Here is a 23,785-nt window from a genome sequence, read left to right as displayed (position 1 = left end):
TTCTGTTCTGTTCTGTTTTCACTGGTTCAACTGGTTCCGTAATATGTTTGCTCAATTGCTTGTTAGTACCTAACTCATTTGGTCATAGTTTATTTTTTGGCTGATGTTCCTCTTTGGATTTTCATTCTGATAGTGAGTTTTTATTGAGACACTCTTGCAATGCTACTCAGATTCCCAGTTTGGCTAAAACACACTGTATGTCTGAAGATTCAATTCAGAGAAAACTTTGTTTATGGCAGAGTCCATGAAATAAAAGAAAAACAGCAAGAATTGAGGTTATATTTTTTAATGGTTAAACTAGGACTGACCCTCTGGGTTGAGCTGGGAGGCACTCTGACTCTTCTTTCCAAGTCCAACCATCCCCATCATCCTTGCACCGAAGCTTGAGCGTCGCTTCTTGTCATCATCGTCATCATCGTTTCTCCCCAATGAGCAAATCTCACCACCGACACTTGACGACTTGGTGAGAGGAGTGGCAGCTGCAGACACCCTGCAGGAGGAAGGACCACCACAATAATAAGTGAGGGAAAAGGGCCAAAACACAAGAGGCAGGGCACAAACACATCACAATAGCACAGAGAGGAAAAGGAAATGGGTAGTGAGGCAATGATATGACAACTGATTCCAACAGGAGGTCATCTGTTAATTTCTTACTTTGAAGGCTCAGGCTCCTCCTCCCCTTCTTCCACTGAGTTGCTCTTCTGCAGTGTATCCCCGCCTTCTGATGCCCCCACTATTTCCTCTGTTCCCTGCGAGCCCACCCCCAGCTCTGCTGACTGGCCCTCCAGACATTCAATCAGACTGTGGCAGCCAATATGAGAAGAGAAGAGTAGCATGCAGACAGAATCATGCAGAATGGTAAATGGTAAATGGACTGGTTCTTATGTAGTGCTTTTCTACTTTACCTGAGCACTCAAAGTGCTTTACCGTATATAACAACCTTCCAATAAGTAGGTGACCTACACCACCTTCTGAGCTACAACCACCCCATGGTGAAGGTAACACATGCTAACAAAAACGGGACTAAGCATTATGTATTTTCACTGATTTGAAACCAGCAGCAGAGTTAAACATTCAGAATGATGTGTTGTGGGAGGATTTACAGGACACATGCTTATGAGCGTGAACTGTGATTGTACACAGGATGAGAGTGAGCGGTTGATTTTAATATAGTTTACTCTGTATTATTCCTTTCTGACTCCAACAATCATGTAGGTGATATTTGAAACACATGTCAACTTAATATTTCATTTCCATTTGTGACAATACTCAAAATTTTGAGAAACTACCTGTATTAACAAATACAATCCGCTAGACTCTATTTAGCAATCTGACAATCTTAAAACCAGCAATCTGACCTCACAGAAAACATTTCTGGTCATTTTGTGTGAATTTTTGTGTTTTTAACAGGGATTCTAATCCAAACTGACCCATTAACACCAAATCCACACATTAACACAAACTGAATAATCAGCAGATGCAGCAATAGACAAAGAGGGTCACCTGCCCTATGAGCTAAACTTTCTGTTCTTATAAATGGAGTCTGGTAGAAAGTAAAAATTTCAATTCCTGTCTGAGAGCAGATAAAGAGGTGAACATTTTAAGTGTGTTGACTTAAATACACAGCAATTCTTTCAGACAAAATGCAGTTTCTGTGTCTACTTGGGGGTATGCCCTAGACCCACCTGCAGCAGGACATACACTGTGCAGTTTGTGACCTGCACAGTGGAAGAAACAAGCTGGCATCTAGCAGTAAACAGTTTACTAAGTGAAACAGCACAAAGATGGAATATGTTCTAAATACTTTTACCTAAAAGCCACAAACATATTTAAAAAAATACTTGTTTGTTGCCATTTTCTTTTCCTTTTGCCCTCTGTTTCATAAAAGTGAATTTTCATGTTGCTTTAGATATCTTTCTGATCAGTAGACAAAGTCAACACCTTACCGTTAAAAATATATTATTACTTTGAGAAAAAAACCCCTACAACCCCACATTAGAAGAGAGCAATAAAACATTGGATGCCATCATCTGTGATTCATAATCTGATGAAAAGATTCAGAGAAATGTGTGCCCACAGAGAGCAGCTGCAGAGCAAACCCTTACATATTACTGAAATCCCTGCATGGATTCAGAAAGCTAAGACTTCCACTGAAAGGTCAGAGAAACAGGAGCCAGAAATACCATTGTGCTCCAACCAATCAGAAGCTGAGATTCTGTCTAGAAATCATGGACACTTTATTCTCTCTTGTCATCCAAGAATGGATTCCTGCTTACCCGATCTTGTGGACAGATTGAGTGTCAGAGGCGTTGGACATAGCTGAGACATCACTGACATCACTGTCTGATGACTTAAAGGAGAGATTGTCCTTCATCTATAGATGGAGGAGAAGAGGTAAGCAAGCTGTGGCACACACGTAATGTAGACACATATATATAAATAAAAGTGGTGTAATGTTTGTTTACCTTTGAAGGGTCCTTCAGTACACCTGTAGAGACAGAAGAGCAGCATTAGTCATAGTCTAGGTTGGTAATGTGTGATAGCAGGAAATGACAATAGATTTCAGTTTTTTCTCTCTTCGGACAGCTTCAGGCTGCTGATTTCTGACAGCACAGAAGTTAGTTTCAATTCACAGCAGGTCAGAAAAAAAGATGAAGCTGACAGAAAGTGTGTGTACCTTCTCTGCCGGTTGGTAACATCTCCCCTTATAAAAAGATGGAAACAGAAGAATATCAACGAGAAACCACAGACTCCTCAAAGCACACAGAGCTGGATAGATTGACAGAAGACTAGATGGATGGAAAAACAGATGAATGGATGGACAGATGGCTGGTGGAGTGCTTTATGAATACATGGATTAGTCTGGTTCTTATATAGAGCTTTTCTACACTGAGGATTCAAAAGTGCTTGCGCAAATGGGTGAATGAGTCTAAAAACCAAATCCAAAACCAATCCACTTCAGTCTAACTAGATAACTAACTAGATAACACGAGCTAAACACTACATTTCTATATGTGGGTGTGGCTTAAGGTGGGCATAATACCATTGGCTGTTTTCTTCTGTTGGTCCTCCCATGTGACCTCTGCATAGTGCGGACAAAGAGAGGTGATTGGTCAGGCTACACTAATGCTCATACTCTAGTCAGATGACCCATCCAAACCAGCACCAAACCGCAGTGATATAAACACACCTGAACAGCAACATTTTGAGCAGGTTACAAATCTGAAATTTATCATCTGTTCTTGTCTTCTTTAAGTTTCATGTGGATGTTTCACGTCTCATCCAAGAGGCTTCTTTGGTTCTAAAAACCAAATGGTGGAGAGTCGCAGCTATTTAACCCTAGCAGGGGTTGTTGTCCCTTAAGAGAGTTGCTGACACACTATTAAGAATTTACCTCATCACATGAGCCAAGGTGTTAATAAAAAGAGATGGGTCATTAACACCCAAGGGAGAAACCAAAATAAGAAGGAGGACAGGACTAATAGTGGGTCATTGACTCTCTCAACAGCCCCCAATATTCAACTCATTTCCATTTTATTTATATTATGCCAAATCAAAACAGTTACATCAACAGTTACCTGCTTTATATTGTAAAGTAAACCCCTACAATAATACAAAGAAAACAGAGTGTAAAACCAGGGTTTAAACACCAGGGACTCTCTATTTGATTTTTAGAACTAAAGAGGCTGCTTGCTTTTCAAGTTCCTTACACTACAATGAATTGGATGACTGAGAACCTACACAGACATCATCTGTTGGTTTTACTGAGCCTTTGGGGGCAGTTACCAAGAAAATCTGTTTCTGACTGGAGATAAATGTTTAAAATTTGAATCATCATAAGATGCTCGTGATGGATCCTAGCCTGAGCTTAAAACCCCCCTCTCTCTTTCTCCACACAAAACTATAAATTTTCATCACCTAAATGCTGCGGCTATACTTATCTTCTTACAAACCCTCATAGTTTACTTGGTGAGGATCACCTGACACTTCATTAGATCCACCAGTGACTGGACTTGCCTTTTCTGGTTCCTCCTGGTGTTGCTGAGCGCCTATCCGGCTCTGACATGCAGGGTAATATGTGATGGCGTTATGTAAACAACATGAACACGTGAATCAATAAGTAATGATTATGATAAAGAATGTCTGACAGACATCTGACTAGAAGAATCACGCTAATTGTTCTGTTCTATTGGAGATGCATTGAATGTTAAACCTGATGTACACACCTGGAGTCTGTGGGGGTGGGACTGGTGATGGGGCGGGTGAAGGGGAAGGCGTTGGAGTTGGAGGGGGTAGGGTGGGTTCAGGAGGTGGAGGCTGAACTGGAGCAGGTGCAGGGGGTGGAGCAGGGGGTGGAGCAGGGGGAGGTGGAGCTACCAGTGGAGTTGTTTGTGCAGTTGTGGGTACAGTTGTGGGTAAAGCTGTGGATAAAGTTGTGGGTAAAGCTGTGGATAAAGTTGTGGGTAAAGCTGTGGATAAAGTTGTGGATACAGCTGTGGATACAGTTGTGGGTACAGGAACAGGTACCGGTGTGGGTAAAAATAGTGGTGGTGTTGCTGTAACTACAGGTGGGAGCACAGGTGCAGGAAGTGGCTGGGGCTGGGTGAGTGGGGGAGGCGGGGCTTGGACCCTTATAAGAGGAGGTTGTTGACTGACAGAGGGAAAGTGTTGTTTATGGACAGGGGCAGGGGGGTGATGATGTGGAGGGATTTTAGTTGCTGTTGCTGGAGCTGCAGTCATGGTCAAAGCTGATGGGGGGAAAAAAAAAGCTGTGAGAAGAATGAAAACAATGACATGATGAATGACCACACGACCTTTTCCAGAAGCAAAATCACAGGAGTGACCTACTCAAACGGTATCCACCCTCTAACACCTGTTCTTAGAGGGTGGGTTCTGCTGGATGGATGCAGATCCTGATGGTAGCATACATATTCACTACCACTAGAAGGAACTCAGTCATGTTGAATTTCTCTATTATTATGCAGGCTGAAACCTGAGCCAATCCCGGCACAGAAACCTGGACCTGGTCAAGGGACTACATCTCTCAGTACTAACATGCTTTCACCAGAGGAATTGTCCCCCAAGAACCTTTGTGGAATCCTGTTATAGTAGTTTCCAGTAAAGGAGCTTGGGTCAGAGAGAAGTTCGGGAGAGACAATGTTTATGCCCCCAACAATGATACTTTGAACACTCTGAAGGTCCAGGAACTTTTGGTTGGAGCGTGCACTGCTATACACTATTTATTGGAATAGTTTTGTAGCCACAATTTTAAAATAATTGAAAACAATGTGCTGTTTTTGTCATGAGGTGGTCTACATTAACTGGGGTTGTTATCCTTTATTTTTGTTCATCTGACTGATTTATATTCTGTATTCACAGGACTTTAAGGTAAGGTGAAATTAGTCTTTATTTCACTGGAAAGTTCCTGACTGTGGAACAGTAATGTGAAGAGCTAGTCAAGTTTTTATTTACACATCTCAGCACTCATCTTTTATCGGCAGTGCCACTGAATCACTAAATTACTACCACTACAGGGGGCTTGTTATTAAGGAGTTACTACTCTAAGTAGGTAAACTTTCAGTTCATTACCTGTCTGCGCAGAGTCTAAAAAACAAACAAATCCATGTTAGATAGCTATGACCCTCAGTGGTCCATATGCGGGTGCTTACTGACTCCTAACCAGTGTTGGTCAAGTTACAAGTAATCAGTAACTAATTACTGATTACTTCCCCAAAAAGGTAATCCAGTTACTTTACTGATTACTTATTTTCAAAAGTAATTAATTACTTAGTTACTTAGTTACTTTTTAAAAACACGATTTACAACCTGAATAGGTGATAAAGCGATAGATCTTTCAGCCCAATTCTACTTTTTCTACATAATCCATCATACAAAATGTAATAAAAATGGAAAAGTCTCTTTTTTTTAACTTGTTTTATCAGTTTTAATCTTTTAACTTTATGCATCAAGCAAAAATTTAATTATATGCAACATTCTCTGACTGGAAGAAATTTGTTTAACATTTAAACCTATTTTCTGCACATTCCAGCACATAAAATATTTTTTTTGTGTTTACACTCACTCTTTCAAATAGATGCAAGTAAAACACAGCAGAAAATAAATAAAGTCAAAGACTCAGCGGTCCTGTTGCTCTATTTTCACCTGTAAAGCAGGAGTAGGATAGGCGGAGGTTTACCCTGGTGCAGGTGTGCTGCGGTCAGTGGAAGAATCCGCGAGTTTCTCTGTGAGTTTCCCATTACGTCGTTGCGCACTCGGTGCTTGCTCGGAAGTTTAGGGGTTTTTTTCGCTGTAAAAAGAAGTTTTCTTCCCACGCACGATGGACGCTAATGTTTTTGTCACTTTTTATGGAATCAAACTCAAAGTAAGGTCAGTACTTCCACGCTTTAAACGCTGCACGCTCACATTCTCTCCCGCACTCGATATATTATCCATTGTTGATCTGCACACAGCTGTTGACACTAACGTCGCACTTGCTTACGTCACTGTTGTGAGACATTCTCGCAAAAAATCATGGTTTTAGTAACGCAGTAACGCAGCGTTCCTACGGGAAAGTAACGGTAATCTAATTACCGTTTTTGCAATAGTAATCCCTTACTTTACTCGTTACTTGAAAAAAGTAATCGGATTACAGTAACGCGCCCATCTCTGCTCCTAACTATGTCATTTTCATTATTTGTCCCAGAAACCAGTGAACACTCTGTAGCTAAAGTAAAAATCTCAATGAATTTATTCAATTAATCATCTGACATAGATAGGAAACCACTGTTATATTCTATTCTATTCTTTTCTATAAGTATTTTACAAATATTATTTTATTAAAATGACAAAAATTCTTTACTGCCAGCATCTCATGCTTGAACTTTTCTGTGACACAGAATTCAAAACCTTTTGAATCAGTTAATTACGTTTTTTAAGTAACAATCAATTCATTAGCTTACTGCTGTTGTTCTGTGTCAGTAAATGTGCAAAATTCAGTTTAGATAGCTCATGGAAGGATAGGGTGCAGGTATTTAACAAAACCAGAGAAGAGACTGAAAGCAAACAGTTGCTATCAGCATTTTGTCAAACCCTGAATATTTGCTCTGGTTTCTTTTTAATGGGTTTGGGATTTCCCAGCTTGTGTCTCTAGGCATTTAATATAACACATATAGGTAGAGTCATAATTTATGTGAGACAGTTTTTGTAGCTTTTGTCTATATTGTATGCAACCACAGTGCAGACTCTCAGCTTTAATTTAAGCAGTTGTGGATTAACTATTTAGGTTTTCTACAGCTATCTTTATACACAGTTCTCCATTTTCAGAGACTCAAAAGTAAGTGAGGAAGCTGACAAGCTGTTTCATCACCAGGTGAGACCTGTTCCCTAATTTATTTATAACAAATAATGTAGACACAATATCTTGTTGATTTAAAGTGTTTGATTTACATTTTCACTGTAAATATGAAAATATTGAAATATGAGGCCCTGCCTGTATAATTGTATGAAATTAATTAAGTTAATGAAGATCTGGAGATGAATTGGATTGAATTTGTATTATTTCACTAAAACTTTCAACATGAGGTTCAAATACATGCCAGTGTAAGTGAAGGAGGACATTGTTAGGCTGAAATACCCAAATGAACCAGTCAGGCAAAAACTTTCTTAAAAAGACTGAATCCACCGAGCAGCAACACCAAAAGACCACAGAACACAGAAGAGCATGATGACAGAGTCTAGTCTAAGACCCGACTTGACAAACAGATGTAGACAAACAGGCACACTCAGACACAAACATGCATTCCCACCCTCATGCACACATATCCCAGATGGCGATTGTGTGCTGTTCTGAAGTGGGAACATGGGAGTGGGATGGTACCAACGACCCTCTGCCAGATAGCAACCGGTGTCAGCACAGACCCTCCCGAGAAACCTCAATGTCTACATATATTCAAAACTGAGTGATAATTGACACCAATTTATCTGTCGATCTCAAGCTCCTGTCTCCCATCACTCATGAACAAGACCCTGAGATACTCAAACTCCTCCACTTGGTGTAGAAACTTGTCCTTGACTCGGACTGGGAACTCCACCCTTTTATGGCTGAGGATCATGGCCTCCGATTTGGAGGTGCTCATTCTCATTCCCACCGCTTCAAACTTGGCTGCGAACTGTTCCAGTGCGAGCTGGAGGCCATCACCCGATGAGGCCAACAGAACTACATCCTCTGTGAAAAGCAGAGATGAGATTCTGAGACCACCCAAGTGAAAGACTTCTGCCACACTTCGATGGACACGGTTGAATGCCTTCTTCCATGACCAGGACAAAAACCACATTGTTCCTCCTGTTTCCGAGGTTCGACTAACAGCAGCACCCTACCATAAAATATCCCAGAGAGGCTGAGGAGTGTGATCCACGTATAGTTGGAACACACCCTCCGGTCCCCCTTCTTAAAGATGGGAACTGCCACCCTGGTCTGACAATCCAGAGGCCCCTGATCTCCATGCAACGTTTCTCCACAATGCAACATTGTAGAGGCATGTCAACCAAGACAGCCCTACAACATCCAGAACTTTCAGGAACTCAGGGCAAACCTCAACCCCCCTCCAGGGGCCGTGCAACCATGGAGTTGTTTAACTGCCTCAGTGACCTCACCCCGGAGATAGATGAGTCCTCCCCCTCGTCCCCAGACTGTGCTTCCGCCACGGAAGATGTGCCAGTGGGATTAAGGAGGTCGTTGAAGTATTCCTTCTACCACCTGACAATCTTCTCAGTCAAAGTCAGCAGGGCTCCACCCACACAATACAGAGTGCAGGTTTCTCTCTTCGAGGCACTCCAAAATCTTTTTCCTCTCCGAACTTCTCCTACACCCATGTTTTTGCTTCAGCCACTGCCCGACCCACTTTCTGCTTGGTCTGCCTATGAAGTCCCACAGGCTAACCAAGCCTGTTAGGCCTCATTCTTTAGCCTGGTGGCTCCCGTCACTTCTGGTGTTCACCACTTGGTTCAGGGGTTACCACCACGACAGGCATCAACCACCTTGCGGCCGCAGTTCAGTACAGCGGCTTCAGCAATGGAGGTGCTAAACATGGTCCATTTGGACTCAATGTCCCATTCTCCCTGGGAATGCTGTTGAAGCATAATAATAATGCTTCAACAGCATTCCCAGGGAGATAATGATTAATAATCATCATCATCGTTATTATTGTTATTATTATTATTATTAAAGCAGCTGTGGTTTTGTGTGTGCTACAATAGTTGGGCAGCTGGAGAATTACGCACATTGGAAAGTCAGTCAATAAAAGACATGTTAAACTGCAATGCTACTGTTGTTGGGTCCTTCATTGCCACAATGGCTAGATGTTGATCTACTTAATTCTGATCTGCTGCTGAGTCTCTTTCACTTTGCTGAAAACACAAAACACACACCTGAATTTTACCAGTCTGAAGTCATAACTCTCATCAATTACTGCAGCATTCACGACTTGTCTCATTTGCAAAAGTGCTACAATTTTTATCCACTTTTATCATCGTCATCTGTCTGTGATTGGACTAGGCACCATTTGCAGTATTCATTATTTATTTTGTGTGAAAGAAGTTACACTTCATCCATATTCATACCCATTAGGAAATTATCTCAGACCTCATCTTGAAATTTGTAAAACCTCTATTTTTCTCTATTTTTTTTAATAAGTCTGCAGGCTTGCCTTTATATAAAACAAAGTTTTGTTATAGGTGGATGGTGATGGGTCCATCAGCTGATTGGTTCAGAGATGCTTGGAGGTGCTGTTTGACTAATATCTCAAGTATACGCACTTCTGTCGAGAGCTCCTTTGGGGGGGACAGCAGGTAGCTGGCGTCCTCGGCGACCACAAATAGGCGTCCCCGTTGGGCTTGTCAAGGTGGAACCGCCTCCAGCATTAGCCCTGATGAAAAAATAAATAAATTCTTAAAAAGAAGAAGAGAAAGAAATTAAACAATCAAACCGCCATCCTGACAGGAGAGATTTAAGGTCAGATGTCAGGGATGACAGTCAGTTTGAGGTTCCCTCCATAGTCACAGATAGAGTTTGATCAGCATTTAGTCTGGCACTGTATTCAGTCAGTTAATGAAAAGTCTGCAGTCACTCCAGATGTTTTTGCTTGAGAAGCAGTAACAAGCAAAAGTTAGAGTGGACTCTTCTTGCACATGCAGCCACACCCAACTGTGATGTTACAGTGTCCTGAAGCATACCTGTACATCACACAACCAGGTAGGAATGTAAACCTTTGGACGTCATTAATTCTGTATAACTGTTGGAAAAAAATTATAACATGAACAGAAAGAATTCACACTTGAAACAAAGAGTGCAAGGCCCCATCACTGCTGAAAACCTGTTTGTAGCTCTAATATCTCTAAGACGTTACAAACAAATCTGTCTCTGTGAAATACAGATACATACAGCTGACCAACATCAGCTGCCACTGGGTGTGTTCAGAGCTGTGATAGAGGCAGCACTGTGATCGCAGACAGAAACCTCCCTGCTTAAATTTGGTACTTGTATGTTGCAGGCAATACGCCTGAGTGCCAAGCCCAGTTTGGAGGAAACTGAACATCCAACAGTTAGGTGTCAGAAAGTGAACAGAAATTCTTTAGAAGCACATGCAACACAACCATCAAACAAATGAACAACAACAACACAGACTAACTTGCCACCCAAAATAAAACAAAACAATCAGAATATAAAAGCTGCGGCCAAATATGAAATGTTCAGGTGTTGGTGATGTCACTGGGACATATGGTGGGGCTAAAATAAAGGCGAAAAATAAAACTGTTGTGGTCACCATTGAGTCAGAATTCATGCTTGTCTAAAACAAACAACCAACCAAATTTAAAAAAAAAAAAAACAAAACAAAAAAAAAAAAAAAACATGCCCCAAACATGGAGATGGAGCTGCTTTCTAATTGGATGGCTGAGGGTCACCTGATCAGGGCAGGTGAGGGGGGAGCAGACCGTCCAGACCTCATGTGTGTGGAGTCAGATCGATCGGTTGAGTGTGAGCGTGTGTAGATGGGTCGGTCGGCTGAACGAGATCGGCTGTAGTAATCTCTCCGGTCCATCCCACGACTGTACCTGCACATCACCATGATAACTGTCACCTAGATTACTATGACAACCACTGCAGCTGCAGGACAGGTCAGTTATCCACGTCGCGCTGACGACCAGATCTTTGTCACATGTGGTGGACTGGGAGTCATGAAGTATAAGGCACTGAAGGCTGATGAAATGCCACCAGAGAAGAGGATGCTTTTATTTGGCACTGAATTTCCCAGAGGGCTTCAGTGAGACAGTAGAAAAACAGTGTTCCCTACATCTGCTCTACACAGTGTCAGCAGCCTTTCATTCTTAAGTCTCTTACACCTGAACTAGAAAATATTTTTTAAAAAGTTTTATTTGCTTTTGCTTATCTTCTGCTTGCCCCTTACTTACTTTTAATTTGAATTAATGAGGGCAATCACTTTAGATAAAATAATTATTGTGGGAGATGTTAGCATTGATGGCAAGTTTAGCAACAAAGCACTAAAATAAATATCAAAACCTGCAGTTCCTTTGAGGTCCAACAGAGGCTCCAGCAGTGAGTCAGTCCTCCCGTATTAAAACTTTACAACAGAAATAAACATAATTACAGCCTGATACAAAAACTGGTCTGGTCTGTATAGATAATTTTCCCCTTCATAACCCCTTCATATGAGGAGGATGTTTTCATAACTCACCCGTTTAAACTGGCTTAAAATTTCCATTATTAGTGGCGTGGCCTCTTTGACTAACAGGTGGATGGCTGTAGCTGCTAGCTCCCTGCTAGACGTCATCTCAGCAAATCAGTCTCTGAACAGGACTCTGGACCATGTTTGTGATGTTGGAGCCTTTTGGAGCATTTTTAAATTGTATTATCTGACCAATAATATGGCTGCTGCAAGGTTAATGTAATAACAGACTGTCTAAGAAGTTTCAGCCCCACATTTGGTGAAATTCTAGGATTTCATTTTGATCTTTGATCTTAGTAATTAACAGGTATTTATGTCTAAGTCAGGGGTGTCCAAACTCCGGCCCGCGGTCCATTTTTAATTGGCCCACAAGTAATTTTATATATAGAATAGACTATGGCCCGCACTTCAACTTTTGCTTGAGTGTATTGCACTTCTTAGTCTGTGAAGGTTCTACATCATCGTAGTCAGATGACCTGAAGAAGCTTCTCGGATGAGAGGTGAAACGTCTTCAAGCAACTTAAAGAAGTCCAGACGCTTTTCTTTGCAAGCTCCTTTGATTGCACTTCTTAGTTTTAACACCAGGAGGAGCTACTGTTGATCAAGGCAGTTGCTCAACCAAAAAGGACAATGGTAAATGGCCTGTATTTATATGGCGCTTTACTAGTCCCTAAGGACCCCAAAGCGTTTTACATATCCAGTCATCCACCCATTCACGCACACATTCACACACTGGTGATGGCAAGCTACAGTGTAGCCACAGCCACCCTGGGGCGCACTGACAGAGGCGAGGCTGCCGGACACTGGCGCCACCGGGCCCTCTGACCACCACCAGTAGACAACGGGTGAAGTGTCTTGACAATCACAGAAGAAATTTAACCCAGGTTACTAAATATGGCAGAACCAAAGAAGCGAAAGGTAGAAAGTGAGTGCAGAAAATTTCAGACACGGTGGGAGAGTGAATATTTCTTCAAAGAATTCAAGGGGAAGTGTCTGTTTGATCTGCACTGAAACTGTGGCAGTTATGAAAGAGTATAATGTACGACGTCATTATGAAACCAAACATCAGGCCTATGCATCCTACACTGGTGCTGAGCGAGAGCAGATATTAAAGCAAAGGGTAGCTCTCCTGCGGGGTCAGCAACAGTATTTTTTTCGTGCTCAAATTGTCCAGGAAAAGGCTCCAATAGCCAGCTATGAGGTCGCCCAACTCATCGCAAGACATGGCAAGCCTTTTTCAGATGGAGACCTCATAAAACACTGCCTCGTTAAAGTCACCAAAATAATGTGCCCGGAAAAAGTGCAGAACTTCAACAACGTCAGCATGTCCAGAGATACAGTTGTGCGACGCAGACGCACTGAAGACTTGTCAGCCAACATTAAACTGCAACTGTCTGATAAAGCTGTGCTTTTGATTTTTACTCCATCGCATGTGATGAGAGCACCGATGCCACAGACACCGCACAGCTGCTAATTGTTTTGCGGGGAGTGGACGAGAGCACTTTAGGTGAGTAAAAGATATATTCCACAGTACCCGTGTGTTAATGTGCGCATCAATTCTGTCACTACCCTGCTTTTGCAGACCACTTTCTTATATGCGTTTTTTAACACTAAGAGTACACACCGATGTGCACAGCGCACGCACACGCAAAATCAGCTGATCTCATCTGATGCACATCTGCTTCTTGATCAAGTGACATTTGTCCGGATTTTTGCCACGAGTGGCGACCAGCACCGCAGCTGGATGGCCCGATTTACATACCCGGCGCAGCTGATACTCACCAGAATAATTTACTAAAATTAGTTATTAAGTCTGTTATTAAGTCCAGTTCAGTCTGTTAATATTGATAACGGTTTCAAACAAACGTTAATAGGTGTGTTGCTAAGCCTAATAACTTAAATAACAAGCTTGAAATGTACTCGTCCCATTTTCCCCTTTATTGTTTTTTCTCTGTGCTGTAAATCTTCTGTCCAAGAAGAAATCTGAGGCTGCTGTTCTGAGAATGAGCAACCAAAGCTTTTTCTGAATAAATCAATAAAGATCCATTTATGGAAAGCTGTGATGAAGGCAGTTTTGTCTTTAATTATATTCAACAATATAACATATTTGACCACTTTTAAGTGATTTAATAATTAATTAATTAATACACTAAAGTTAAGGTTATATACCTAATTTCTAGTAAGTGGCCCAGCCCCTCCTATATTTTTATGTATGTGGCCCTCAGTGAAAAAAGTTTGGACACCTCTGGTCTAAGTGATGCTCCTGTACAGTCTTTGAATGCAGCTAGATAACCGAGCTAGCTAGAATTAGTTTATAAATGAGCACTTCATCCTTGAAATATGAAACAAAAAGACCAACAAAAAGAAAACAAAAATCACAAAATAAAAGAAGGTTCAAGTTGAGTCCAAATGTGGACTCCAGAAACCAGTGGGTAAGAAGACAGCTACATCATAAACATAACTACTCTCATAATGTAAATAAACCAAGTTTTAATTGCACTGTGGATCTTGTCCCGACATAGATCATAGAAATTTAGCATTTATGTCCTGAAAGTCATTGCACTGCGTCATCAGAGCACAAATGTTCATTTGACATTTCCCCGAAAAACATCATGATGATCCTTAAGATTTCTGGGAAAACATTCTGTGAATCGATGACACAAAAGCTGAACTTTTTTGGAAGGTTTGAGTCATGTTACATGTGACATAAAGCTAACATGGTGGCGGTAGTGTAATGATCTGCTGCTTTGTTGTTTCAGGACCTGTACAACTTGTTGTAATTGATGGAACCATGAATTCTGCTCTCTACCATAAAATCCTGTAGGACATTAAATCTCATTTAAATGAGATTAAGATGCTCTGAACTTGAACAGGCTGTTCATGCTGGAAAATCCTCCAATGTTGCTGACCTAAAACAATTCAGCAAAGCAGTGTGGGCTATGATTCTTTCACAGTGATATAAAAGACTCACTGCTCATGCAATTCTTGCTGCCAAGGTAAGCAGTTATGAGGTTTAGTGGAGAAAAATTGTTTGATCGGGAACATTTAAGTCTGACAAATATCCCCACCCCCCTCAAAGTACATTATATAACTTGCTTCATTCACACCCTTTCACACAAGCACTTTTTTTCCCCTGTGCTTTCTATCTAACATTCACACACCGATGAACACGTCAGAGAGCAACTTTGGTTTCTGTGTCTTGCCCAAGGATATTTGGCATGCAGACTGCAGAATCCTGGGACAGAACCACCAATATTGATTAGTAGATCGCCTGCTCTACCTCTTGAGCTACAGTAACTCCTAAAAAGAAATCAGGGGCTGATACTTTTTCATGACACTGTATAAAGTGTCAATTCACAACAGTTGGCTTAAGGTGCTTTATGCTGTAAGGTTGAGATGCTACAATATTAGAGAGAAACCCTAATAACCAGACAATGCCTGGTGAGCAAACACTTGGCAACAGTGGGAAAGAAAACCTCCCTTTTGACAAGAAGAAAACTTAAACAGAACCAGGCTCAGGAAGGGGTAGCCATCAGGCCTAGGACCAGGTTTGGATTAGGGAAACAGGCCCCCCATTTACTTTTAAGATAAGACTCAAAACTTTCCTTCATAATAAAGCTTACAGTTAGGGCTGTATGCTAAATCAGCTCGCCAAAGACTCAAATCAGGCCCGCTGGGTGGCTTTCAAAAATGTGAAGAAGGACATAAATTTTGGACATTAGCTGTATTTTGTCTGTTTGAGTCTGTCAATTAACAAAATGTTTCCATTCCATCAATCTGGGCAATGAGGTCCCAGAACTTTTTCTTTTATTTTACACATTATCTTACAATTTAAGCCCTAACAGTCGTGTTGACAGAATTCTTTCATTTACTTTTTTTTTTTTATAAATGTAGAAAAACTGAGATTTGTTCTTGAAATTTGAATCCCTTTTCTTACATTAAAATATCTCAGGGATAAAATGTGTAGTTAAGTTTATTACATTATTACATAGTAAGGCGAATTTCAGTGGTCCGGCCCACTGAAGATCAAAGTGGGCTATGTGTTGCCCATGATGAAAAGTTTGACATCTTTAAATTAGAAGGAAGTTCTTCATTCTCCACTGTTGCCAAGTGCTGCTCACAGGAGATCATCTGATTGTAGGGTTTTAGTCTCTTGTATAGTTTTACCTAAAAATATAAAGTGATGTATTTTAAAAAAATGATCTGAATTTAATACATCTGTTCTTTACTGCCATAACTACTGGTCTGAATGTCCACCTTTCTAATAGTCAAACTGTTTAAATGTTCATCCATTTACCTCAGTAGTTCCTCATCGTAGGTGTCAGGCTCATAGGGAAAATCAGGGATGAAGTCCTGACTGAAGAACAGAAAGACGTCAGAACTGCAAAACATGATGAGTCTGAACCTGCCATCAACCTCTAACACTACATCCTAATTTCCAAGGCTCACCTGTAGTCATCACAGCTCCCATTGATGATGTGGTTTGTCCAGCTCTGGTTAGGGCCATTAAAATATCTTACACACAGAAAAGGATTACAAGACAGAAAAATACCCCACTTTCTTAGATCATTGCTTTTACTGTTGGTACTATGACTACTGCCACTGCTGGAATTCTGATAGAGAAGTACCTGTCATGGGAATCAAGTGAGTTGGCAAGCGACATCCTTCTCAATGGCCTTGTAAGTACACAGGGAGAAGCAGTGTCCAGTCAGAGAACCAGTCAGACCAGTACAACTGCTGTTCTACAACCAGTACTATTAACTGTACCACTAAGTGCTCTACAGGGACACTAAAACTAAATACTTATTATAACCTGGACCATAACTACTACTACAATCAATATAGGCAGTATAAGCAATACTACAACTCTAAGCTGTAATGTCAAAACCAGTTCAAAAGCAGAACTAAATGCTGCAGCACAAAAATATCTCTGTAACCCAGTACATCACCCAGTAAATTAATTTACTCCAACAAGATCTAACTGCTACTGTAGCCAGAAGCAGAACAACTAGTAGTAAAACATCAAAGAAAAGCACTAAATCTACTTCTAAAACCTGTACAAGGATCAGATGTCCAATCAAGTATGCAACCTGTTTCCTGATTCAAACCTGTTCAGCAGCAGCAGACAGGTGGGGTTTACCTGACTCTGATACACCTGCTGCAGTCCGACACCATGTTTACTGGTTATTCTTATTATTATTATTAGTTTGCAGATAAACAATATTACATGATGCAGGGTGCATGCTGATTAGCTGATGTCCAGATGACTCACATTGGGCATGTTCCTATGTGTTACCTAGGGATGGGTACTGGTATCGGTTCTGACATAAACGGTAGTAACCAGACCGAAAAGCAGCGCACATTTTGGTGCTTTATTTTGGTGCTTTTTTCCCCTGAGATGTCACACACTTTGAATTCTAGCCAATCATTTTACCTTTCCAAGGATAGTAGGCGGGCCCAGGTACGTACGTTCTTTTAGAGCAGAGCTACAGATTAAAAATGCCCAAAGCGAAGCGGTCAAAAGTCTGGCTGTACTTCACAGCAAAAGATGCAAACTCAGCAGCCTGCAACAAGTGCTTTAAGCTGATACTGTGCAAAGGAGGTAACACCTCACCTGGCGACGCATAGCGGGGGGTTTTAAAGCCGAAAAATGCACCGTATTTGATAGCTTGCTGCAAGAGCTCACACCGAGCACATCTACTACAGGTGTGGTGCCTGTTATTGGACCCGGAGTTAGCAACATCCCCCAAGAACCCGAAGAGTACAGTCCTGGCCCCTAGCCCTGCCAGTGTAGCAGAAATGATGAGGATGATGATGCAGCAGCAGCCGTTCTTCTCTGCGTGAGTAGCTTAATGTTGTTCGTGTGTAATTTACGTTGAGTAGGCTAACCACGTTATTACATTAATGCATATAAGGTGAACTAGCAAACACCGTCGTAGTTACATGCGGCTGTCTTCTTGTTTGATGGCAGATACTCCCTTCACCCTGGCAAAAAAGGCTAAAATGACCAAAGAAAAAGAGGGAAACAGCTAAACATGAGAGGTTTTTGGACAAAGTTTGTGTGTGTTTTTTTTAATTGTTTAAGCGCGGCTTCCAGCCAAGCGTGATGTCATAAATCCCCTATAGCTGCTGAAAAGGCTAACATTGTTATCTTTTTACAAAAAAACAGCTGAACATGAGAGGTTTCATGTTTCAAAAATACCGGTTTGGTACTGGTATCAGATAAAACCTAAACGATACCCATCCCTAGTGTTACCATAGTTACCTGTTCGGGGTGCTGTATTGGCTGGCATCAGAGAATGCTCGGCTCAGTTTGGAGCCCCGCAGCAGCCGCACCGCGTCCTCCCGATATAACGGGTAAAGAGGGTTATTGCTGGCAACCAGATGTCAAAGGTCAGAATGGCAAGAACAGAAAAGTCTGGATAAAATGAGGATGATGCCTTTAGGAAGACCACTTCCTGTCTGGCTTCAAAAGCTTATTTGTTTAAAAATTCAAGTTCAAAGTTCAAGATAAAAACCTGTGAGTCATATTAAACCTTGAATACTAATGATTACACTTTTAAAGCAGTAAACCAGTGACAAAAAAATGCATAGCAAAAGAAACTGCCAGGAAAGGGAAGATAACAACTCGTGTGAGTTTTATGGCTGCCATCATGCCAGACCAACATAACTTTAGCTTTGCTAATGTAGACATGAGAGCAATTTTGGATGGTGCTACAATTCTAGAGTGTGAAACAGCCGCGGACAATGCAAAGATTATTAACTTTCTTAGAAAACATCTAAACAACAGGGAAGGATGTTAACACATTCTTCACACATGGTCGAAGTCCCTGAGGTGACCAACAGTCTGAATGATATCAAGGACAGTCTGGATTTTTGGAAAATGCTGAAAGAGTTATGAGAGCCAAAGTACTTGGTAGAATCCGTCTTGATCAAGCTCGTTTTATCCAGTCAAAAATTCTGTAGTCATAGGAACACTAATATATTCCTTCCTCTTGAACAATATGGATTTAGCTACTAATGTTTTGGGTTCATTAGGCTTCTATTTGATAATGGACTGGTACTTATGTAGTGCATTTATACTCAATTTGAGCACTCAGAGCACTTTCTATTACAAGTCTCATTCATCCAGTCTCACACACACATTCATATAGTGCAACATTTGCTGAACATTTGGACTTCAGGTTGGCTGTAGCTTGAGATTTAGAGCAGATCATCTAATAATTGTAAGGTTGGTGGTTGATCCCTGTCTGCTCTAGCCTGCATGCCAAAGCGCGTCGGGCAAGATACTGGAACATTCCGACGCGATCACTGCAGTCTGAATAGTAGGTAGAAAGCACGTCATAAGAACCACTTCGTTTATAATTTACAAGGAAATTTCAACCGACTGGAGTAGCTGGGGAATGAACCACCAACCTTTCGATTGCTCGACAACCTGCTCAACCCGATCCACAGCCGCTGATAATATAAAAACACTGGCATTATTTCCACAGCATTTTGACTCATGTAGACATACTGCACAGCTGCTGTTACCTGTTGGAGCAGTGATTTCCAAGGGATACAAATAGGACATATGCACTATAAGATAATGCTGCACACAGTAAATGATCACCTGGACAAAGTCTGAAGCACTTCATCAGACTCGATATCGCTTGAGAACAGCTGAGTTTTAATAGCCTAAACACGGTGTTACTTATTACAAACTTAATATTTACATACAGTCACTCTTTTGGATAAGCTCAATAAGGATAGAGAAAGATGGAAATACATATTTATAACTTTATGGGGAAAGACCAATAAACTCACAATAAATTATCTCCAATAAGCTCTCACATGCAAGAATCTTTTGACGTACATGATAAGACAAATACTGTAGTTTGATTGCAGATTAAAGCATCAACTTGCTGTACTCCCAAATCTTCTCTGGTGGCATCTTTCCCTTTCTACCCTCACGTCCCATCTTGTTTTTCTAATTTTAGCTCTTCAGGTACCTTTTTTAGTTTCTTCTTCTGTTGTCATGTTTTGGGCCCATCTCAAATCCCCAACACACAGATACTTACCTGTGAGGAGGCGGCTGGCTCGGTGACCGTGACCTCATTCTGACCATGTCGGAACGGGAGCAGTGATTGGGAGAAATCACTTGCTCTGGCACTGAGAGGGTGGAGCTATGGAATTCGCGCCCATTCTGTCTGTAGTCTGCACACAGAGAAACAGAGCAGGAGTTCAACCATCAACCCTGACTCAGTTATTTTGTAATTTCAAGTTATGCAGTCACATTTATGTCATAATCCTCAAATGGTTTACCTTAAGCAGTTTGAGGAACTTATAAAATGATTAGATTCCCATTGTCTTACAGCAGCATGTTTTTAATCCACTTGAGCCAGTTAGTATTCTCTCCTGTATCCTTTAAAATGAGACTGCAGTGAATGATGGGATATGGAGTTTACCTGATATCACCCCAATGCCGTCTTCACAGTCATAATCTGAAAACTCGCTGTCACTGATCCTCTGAGACCCTGCAGATGGAGAGAGGGAGGACATTTAAGCCTGTAAGCAGCTCATCTGTAATCTTCTACAAGAAGGTCAACAAATCTAACACTCCAGACCGAACAGCCAGAGGACAAACCAGTTAACGCTGGAGCAATAAAAGACACATTCATCTGATATTACACACAGACTCCCTTAAACCTTTTACAACTCCTTGACCAGAACCTTTTCATCCACATCCACATCAGCCTTTAACAAATGCGTGAAATTTAACAGCAGTCAGAGTTTCGGACTGAATGCTGAAATTAATAATTTTCTGGCCACACAAAGGCCAGCATGTTTATACACAAATAAGATTTCTGCATTAGTCCCAAAAGTGAAGCAGAGTGGTCAGAGTTTGATGATAGGTGGCTGCATGAGAGATTAAGGTACTAGAAAGAGAACATTTATAGATGGCATCATGAGTGTGTATCAGTGTACCCAAATGAAGTCAACTTCCTGTTAAAGCATAAAAACATCCAAACAAAAGATCCAAGGAGGAAAGTAGAGATGAGTGTGTCACTTGCTCTCATCTTTTAAAGAGAAATGTGGAGCAATAAAACCCATCCAGCAAAGATCAGCTGGAAGAAAAATATAAAGAGCGATAGAACACCTGTGGGAATTTGAGCAGCACTGACCTCCTCCGTCCTGAGTCCATGCTCACGACTTTAACATGAGTCTCTCTGCAGAAATAAAGCTGGACATAACAACTGCATCACTGTTATAGAAATGATGCAGTGATCACTTCTGTTCTCTGATTTATTTTTCTGTTGTGAACTCCAGATCAGCGATGGGTCATATTTTGTTCCACGGGGCCATACAGTGCTATCAATAACATAAATGAAGTCCAACTCACAGGATAATTGAACTAAAACACAGTTACAGGTTACAATGGCAATACTGACAAAAAAAAAAAAATCTGCCTTCGAAATTAAGCAACATTTTGACCAGCTGTCTGATATGTACCACTGGTTAGGTCATTGTAGCCGTTCACCTGAGGATTTCCAACCATAAAACTCCTCATAAAACTGTGTCTTAGTTGTTGTTTTTTTGTTTTAAGAAGTTGAATTAGGCTGACCATATGTTCATATATTCAACATCCTACACCTAGAACGTCCAATTGACTCCTCCTGGTACAACATCAAAGATCTCCCACAAGAAGATCCAGAACTCCCTTGAGAGATTTACCAATAATCCATTGAACAGTCTGTCCAGAACCTTTTCATGCACAGTTTGACATGTCTTCAAGTATTATATGGAACCCAATAACCTTCTGGATGCACTCGCTCTAATCAATCATTCCAGGATCCAGGCAGCTAGTTCTGTTCTAGTCCCTCAAAGATCAAACCCTAATCATCAAGTTTTGAGTAGCTGAGGTACAAATATTTCAAGAACTACGTCTCCCATGATTTGGCTACATAATATCTTTCATGAGAGCTTTCTGCCTGGTAAAATAACATTTAATTGCATCACTATGATATGATCAGGCAGGGCTATATTTGTGCAGCAATTATCAATCAATGACTTATTAAAACTATAAATACTAAATAGCACTTGAAATGGATAGCTTAGCATCACACAGGGAAATGCCATAGAGCTCACTCGTGCATGCACACACACACACACACACACACACACACACACACACACACACACACACACACACACACACACACACAGGTGCACGTTTTTACCTGAGTTATAGTAATGACCTTTGTCTAGCAAAGCGTTGTGGATGATTTAAAATAAAGAAAAACAAATGAAACAAAAGAAGAAGAAGAAGAAGAAGAAGACGTTAACAATAAAGCATAATAAACAAATAAAGAAATGAATGAGAGGACTGGTGTTGGATTGGATCTGCCAGAGGCCTGCTCTGCTGTGACTGGTTGTTAGGTTGTTGGACTAAACATTCACTGATGAAATAAGCCCAATCCAACATTCTTTCATTTTGAGCTCTTCTACAATTGACTTCAGGGGCATACACGTAGGAAGAGCCCAGCAGCAACGTGGCAAGCAGAGACCATCGTGTTAGTGAAGCAAAGTGACTGTATACCGAGGTTTTTTCTCCCTTTTTCTTTGCTACTACCCGCTGACTACCAACAGAAACAAAGGCTACCATTGATAGACATGTTAGAGGGTTTCAGCAACCAGAGGCTGGACTCTCCATTAAGTCTGCAAAAAGATGAATGTCAAGTTTTGGACTCCTTCACTCATTTGACTTTTGTCAATTTTTCGTTACAAATCTCAGAGTTCACCTTTCTTCTCTGACTCTATAACATGGTAAACCAGTTTGAACAAAACTTTAGCAACCGACTCATTTTCCAGTGATCAGAGCATGTATCAACTACAGTGAAATTACCAGTCCCAGCAGAGGAGAGCATCCCTCCAAATGATCCATCAAATAACATGTTGTTGTGTGAGGTTGTGACACAGGTTTGTTGTGTGTGTGCGCGTGCGTGTGTTTGTGTGTGTGTGTGTGTGTGTGAGTGAGAGAGAGAGAGAGAGTGTGTGTCTTACTCTGCAGCCTCCTGCTGCTGTGTGTGTGCTCAGCTTGCAGTCCCCTCCTCTGCAGGTAGGGGGAGGCTTTGGGCAGTGGCAGTGAGGAAACGTCATGAAGCTGCAGTTTGTACCAGTGAGGCTGATCGTCGAGCAGAGCAGACTCCATCTCTATCAGGATCTGACTCAGGAGAATGGATGCAAAACATACAGAGAACACTAAGAATATACAGAGTATGTAGAAAGGAGAACAAATAAAGAACTGGGAGCAAACACATGGACCTGTTTTAACATTTTCAGTGCTAATTAACACTAGAATCACAAAGGGGGTCACTTTGACCCCTTGGAATTTTCAAATTCTGTTAAATTAAAATTCCATCATCTCAGACTTCATGACTTTTCCGAAAATGTGTTTAATCATCTGTGAATTTAGGGGTGTGTGGGACAAGAAAAAAAAGATAAGATAAGATAAGATAAGATAGAACTTTATTAATCCCTCGGGTGGGTTCCTCTGGGAAATTCGACTTCCAAAAAAAGCACAGCAACGACCGAAGTTACAGTTACAGAATTGTTATATATATATATATATATATAAAAACACCCAGCACGCCCCTGCGGGCGGTTTATCCTTCAAGCTCGGGTCCTCTACCAGAGGCCTGGGAGCTTGAGGGTCCTGCGCAGTATCTTAGCTGTTCCCAGGACTGCGCTCTTCTGGACAGAGATCTCCGATGTTGTTCCCGGGATCTGCTGGAGCCACTCGCCTATCTTGGGAGTCACCGCACCTAGTGCTCCGATTACCACGGGGACCACCGTTACCTTCACCCTCCACATCCTCTCGAGCTCTTCTCTGAGCCCTTGGTATTTCTCCAGCTTCTCGTGTTCCTTCTTCCTGATATTGCTGTCATTCGGAACCGCTACATCGATCACTACAGCCATCTTCTTCTGTTTGTCTACCACCACTATGTCCGGTTGGTTAGCCACCACCATTTTGTCCGTCTGTATCTGGAAGTCCCACAGGATCT

General features: G+C 41.3%; 1 protein-coding gene across 25 annotated transcripts in view; it reads right to left on the bottom strand.

Moving 5' to 3' along the window:
- LOC113014581 (regulating synaptic membrane exocytosis protein 2-like) overlaps window positions 1-23,785 on the bottom strand; it is a 63,242-nt gene that overhangs the window by 6,577 nt on the left and 32,880 nt on the right. For 6 of the 25 annotated variants that reach the window (XM_080296523.1, XM_080296515.1, XM_080296519.1 and 3 more), the window contains 18 exons: window positions 22,785-22,944; window positions 21,962-21,985; window positions 20,189-20,257; window positions 19,802-19,937; window positions 18,007-18,114; window positions 16,370-16,417; window positions 16,191-16,256; window positions 16,039-16,098; window positions 10,960-11,109; window positions 9,814-9,923; window positions 4,227-4,748; window positions 4,018-4,059; window positions 3,044-3,082; window positions 2,678-2,704; window positions 2,466-2,488; window positions 2,277-2,374; window positions 655-801; window positions 309-490 (listed from right to left, as the gene is read on the bottom strand). In XM_080296523.1, coding sequence (XP_080152649.1) covers window positions 309-490; window positions 655-801; window positions 2,277-2,374; window positions 2,466-2,488; window positions 2,678-2,704; window positions 3,044-3,082; window positions 4,018-4,059; window positions 4,227-4,748; window positions 9,814-9,923; window positions 10,960-11,109; window positions 16,039-16,098; window positions 16,191-16,256; window positions 16,370-16,417; window positions 18,007-18,114; window positions 19,802-19,937; window positions 20,189-20,257; window positions 21,962-21,985; window positions 22,785-22,944 — 2,011 coding nt within the window. The remainder of the gene's footprint in view (window positions 1-308; window positions 491-654; window positions 802-2,276; window positions 2,375-2,465; window positions 2,489-2,677; window positions 2,705-3,043; window positions 3,083-4,017; window positions 4,060-4,226; window positions 4,749-9,813; window positions 9,924-10,959; window positions 11,110-16,038; window positions 16,099-16,190; window positions 16,257-16,369; window positions 16,418-18,006; window positions 18,115-19,801; window positions 19,938-20,188; window positions 20,258-21,961; window positions 21,986-22,784; window positions 22,945-23,785) is intronic. The other 19 variants (XM_080296537.1, XM_080296534.1, XM_080296518.1 and 16 more) reach the window with 15 other exon arrangements.

Source organism: Astatotilapia calliptera, chromosome 22, assembly GCF_964374335.1.
Source record: "Astatotilapia calliptera chromosome 22, fAstCal68.1, whole genome shotgun sequence".
Lineage (NCBI taxonomy): Eukaryota > Metazoa > Chordata > Actinopteri > Cichliformes > Cichlidae > Astatotilapia > Astatotilapia calliptera.
Note: the sequence above shows the minus strand (reverse complement) of the source record. Positions and strands in the feature narration are given on the sequence as shown.